This window comes from Sphaeroforma arctica (genome assembly GCF_001186125.1).
Source record: "Sphaeroforma arctica JP610 unplaced genomic scaffold supercont1.48, whole genome shotgun sequence".
In the NCBI taxonomy this organism is placed as follows: Eukaryota; class Ichthyosporea; order Ichthyophonida; genus Sphaeroforma; species Sphaeroforma arctica.
Genome location: NW_014040510.1, coordinates 113,940 through 118,128, shown reverse-complemented (window position 1 = coordinate 118,128; position 4,189 = coordinate 113,940). Strand labels below are relative to the sequence as shown.

Below are 4,189 nucleotides of genomic sequence, written 5' to 3'. Positions count from 1 at the left end.
TGATATATATAGATAGATAAATAGATAGCTAGATATATATATTATGTATACGATGAGTGTGTCCTCACATAGAAGGCGCATAGTATTCTGAGTTAATATTGCTGTGTACTTACTACCATAGCCTTGTGCTCGCGTAGTTGTGTATTACTCGTCCCATTTGGTACTTACTTCGACTGATCAACCAGCTGCCTGTCTTATATATATTTTGAACGCGTGTAGTTGTGCACATTAGTTGCTGGGTGTCTGCATTGTCAGTTACATACAAGAGAACTTTGTTGTTCCAGACGTCCGCGTGCGGGCCTTTCCACAGAATTTTTTTTTCCAAGAAGCGTACGAATTTGTATTGCTGAAGGACATATCTGCGCCTGTTATCACAGGAGTGTCTGAGAAAAGATTTAATGCGCTCGATAGGCTCAGGAGAGATGAAATTACGAACTTGTACAACCACTACAGCGAGGCTGGTTACGACGAGTCTCGGGTATGGCTTGTCGGTACTCTTTGCATGTAGATATGTGTGTATATATGAATCGCGTGCTTGAATACTTTTCATGCATAGACACGCAGGCAGATGCGTGTCTGTGTATGTGTAAATATATGCGCCTGCGCCCGTGCCTGGTTCATTAGATAAACCATAGTCAACGATGTTTTTTCAGTTGGCCATGGATAAACATATAGGCCAGGCGAATCATAGCAGTGCTGTAATGCTGGCTGTGGATATCAAACGAACATATAAGTCTCTCTCCAAAGTGCCCCTGTGCATGGCTCGGCTTACCTGTCGCCCTCGCTAGTCGGCTGTATCTCTACAGAATGTGACTACTTGCCTGACACAGCAAACTGTAGGCAGATATTGGACCGTCAGACCCAACACTAGGGCATAAAGTACTTCACCTGACATAGACTGCCTGGTCTCCTATACTGTGCAGGTGGCCACACACGCGCATTTACAACGCCTGTACCAGGCTCTGGGCGTCTCCCGAGGAACTCCCAGGTTTACGGAAATGATGGAGAACACGCGGAAGCGGTTTCCCCACGGCATGACCCTCGAGGATTTTCACAACGAAGCCGAGTCCTTCGTACCCACCCTAGACCGCAAACGAGGGAAAGGTACGGGACATACAATGAGAATACGCCATAGCTTGAACATGTACTTGGGAATGTGTTGGGCGTATGGGTGTGGGTGTGAGTGCACCGTCATGCGTGTACGTGGGTGGTTGTATGTTGATGCTCACTTGGTTTCATATGCCCATATATTGCTTTCACCATAACTTCCACATACGCTGACAGATGAGTATTGGCCATACCACTGGCTGTGAGCATAGTCAAGCATGTACCTTCATTTGCTGTTTGTGTGAGATGGTTGTAGGCTGCAACTGTCCTTCACACGCGCTTGTTAAATTACGTAAATAAATTACAAATGCGTGACAATGCTACCGTCCCACGAGCACATCCCCACTCATAGTACATAGATATCTTCCTATCCTATGTTGTTACCTTCATATTACTGTAGGCACTATTACCATCAGAGATACTCATAGCCTTAGATGCACTCCGCATCACGTGAAGCTCCCACAAAGTACGGCTGAGACGGCAGTGGGCACAGCGATGCACCGATATCACAGCCACGCTACCACATCTGTCATCAAAATCCCTATACCTGTACACTTGCCAAAGAAAGACCCCAGTGCCTGTGCACAGTATTGTTCACACCGGCGCGTATTCCCACCCACACACGTAGAGATGGAAGCCGAGCTGCACGAAGCCTTCAACGTGTACGACCGCGACAACAGTGGACACATCAACGCGGTTGAGCTCATGACTATGCTGTCGACCGCCGGAAGTCTGATGACTGAGGAGCAGGCCCAGCGAGTGATCGATGTGTTTGACAGGGACGGGGATGGGCATATAGACTTTGACGAGTTCTGTGAGATCCTGGATGCGGGGATAGTGAGCTGGAGGTTTAGGACGGGCTACCGCGTCATCTTTGCAATGGGTGGGCCAGGTTCAGGTGCGTAGGGTTGAGGTGGATGCGCTATTCTTCTGTCATGGTTTTGGAGGTGTGATATAGGTAACAGGGTCTTGCGAGTAGACTGTTCTGTAGTATGTATATAGTAGGGCTTTACTGAACCGTTTTGTAGTATGTTTATAGTAGGATGTTACTGGACCATTTTGTAGTATGTTTATAGTAGGATGATACTGGGTCATTTTGTAGTATGTTTATAGTGGGATATTACATGTTTATAGTAAGATTCTACTCGACATAATTTTCGGAGGAGATTGTGTCGTTTATGTGTAAGAGGCTATATTCTGAAGGGGTTACACGCATGTGCTGTTAGGCTTGATATCTTGATAAGGAAGTTACTGATTGAGGGGCTGTTGAGACCCGTAGACAAATCAGAGTGCAGTCATATGCCCTGCATGTTGGGGAAGAACTTGTATACACTATTGACTGCTTTGGGTACTTGATATCTCGACAATCGAAAGCACTACCTTTGCTAATGCACAAGTCATAAAGAGACGTAATTTATATAAATGGTATCCACGTGGGCGACTGAAGAGATCGCATTGAGTTGTGGGGGAGTGTTCATCGACGTATCTACCCAAGACAAAGACACCGTTGCGGAACAACAGAGGGAGCATGCGGTGTTGGGAATCGGTACTCTGTATATCCGATGGTTGCGAGATAAGTGTTTGATACTGATCCGTCCGCAATATACTTGTGTGTTTACTGTCTCTGTGTATGCTACAGGCAAGGGCACCCTATCACAACGCCTGATGGAAACTAGTGGGGTGGGCCATATCTCTACCGGCGAAATGCTGCGCGACGAAGTTGAGGCCAAAACACCGCTGGGCTTAGAGGTAGCTTCTATCATGGATCAGGGGCAGTTGGTGGAACCGCACATTGTGATGCGTATGCTGAGAGAGTATCTACAGACGCAGCCAGGTAGGTATCTCGACCGAGTATAGTACAGTGGGATTGATTTTTGATCCTATGAGTGTGTTCTTGAATCGCACGTGAGCATGAGTACCCTACACAGAAATTGTGTATCAGGCTACGAGAGAGCGTGTTCCAGATGAAGTGATGGAAGTTAATAATTCTTTGGAAGTTGCTGATACTGCTACGCGGCTGAATGAAGTATGTTTAGTGATATCTATAAATACATGGACATGTGTATAGAGATTGTACCAGAGACAGTTCGGGACCCTGCTGAGCTGAGTGGCGCATGCAGTTTTCTGCGTAGGACTTAGTAGCCCGCACGGATCATGAGCAGCACACACAACGAGTGGCATACTAGTGCCGAACGAACAAACGGCAGGCACACGCCGGTGCCCAATACGCAAAGGCTTAGGAATATACACGCACATTGGTGTGTTGAGTCACGAATTGTTTTAGGATATATACGCCCATTGGTGAATATAGAGACTAACATAGCAGCCACACGCTCACACTACGTTTCGGCTTGAAACACATATGTGTGTACGAACGGGCGACGATTGGAAACGGCCTTCAGGTCTTAATCCGGGAAGGCTCTGAGGTGCATGTCACTTCAGAGTACCTGGAAGTGCGTTCGTTTGTCGCACGTGTTTGTTGCATTATTTTCCAGAGGGTGTATATGACTCATAGAACAGTAGTCACCAGAGGGTGTATATGACTCATAGAACAGTAGTCACCAGAGGGTTCATATGACTCATATGACAGTAGTTACCAGAGGGTTTATATGGCTCATAGAACAGTACTTAGAGGGTTTATATGGCTCATAGAACAGTAGTTACCAGAGGGTTTATATGACTCATATTACAGTAGTTACCAGAGGGGTTGTATGACTCATATAGCAGTAGTTACCAGAGGGTTTATATGACTCATATAGCAGTAGTTACCAGAGGGTTTATATGACGCATATAGCAGTAGTTACCAGAGGGGTTGTATGACTCATATAGCAGTAGTTACCAGAGAGTTTATATGACGCATATAGCAGTAGTTACCAGAGGGGTTGTATGACTCATATAGCAGTAGTTACCAGAGGTTTTATATGACTCATATTACAGTAGTTACCAGAGGGGTTGTATGACTCATATAGCAGTAGTTACCAGAGGGGTTGTATGACTAATATAACAGTAGTTACCAGAGGGGTTATATCACTCATATAACAGTAATTACCAAAAGGTGTAGTGTTCCTAAAGAGTAGCAATA

General features: G+C 45.7%; 2 protein-coding genes across 2 annotated transcripts; both read left to right on the top strand.

Moving 5' to 3' along the window:
- Nucleotides 1–641: 641 nt before the first annotated feature.
- SARC_01245 (hypothetical protein) lies at nt 642–2,013 on the top strand (the record flags this gene model as incomplete). Its single annotated transcript, XM_014305043.1, has 3 exons — nt 642–746; nt 924–1,104; nt 1,508–2,013. The coding sequence occupies 3 exons, from the start codon at nt 642–644 to the stop codon at nt 2,011–2,013; spliced, it is 792 nt and encodes a 263-aa protein (XP_014160518.1).
- A 516-nt stretch (nt 2,014–2,529) lies between these two features.
- Nucleotides 2,530–2,964, top strand: SARC_01244 (hypothetical protein; the record flags this gene model as incomplete). Its single annotated transcript, XM_014305042.1, has 2 exons — nt 2,530–2,653; nt 2,747–2,964. The coding sequence occupies 2 exons, from the start codon at nt 2,530–2,532 to the stop codon at nt 2,962–2,964; spliced, it is 342 nt and encodes a 113-aa protein (XP_014160517.1).
- Nucleotides 2,965–4,189: the final 1,225 nt, after the last annotated feature.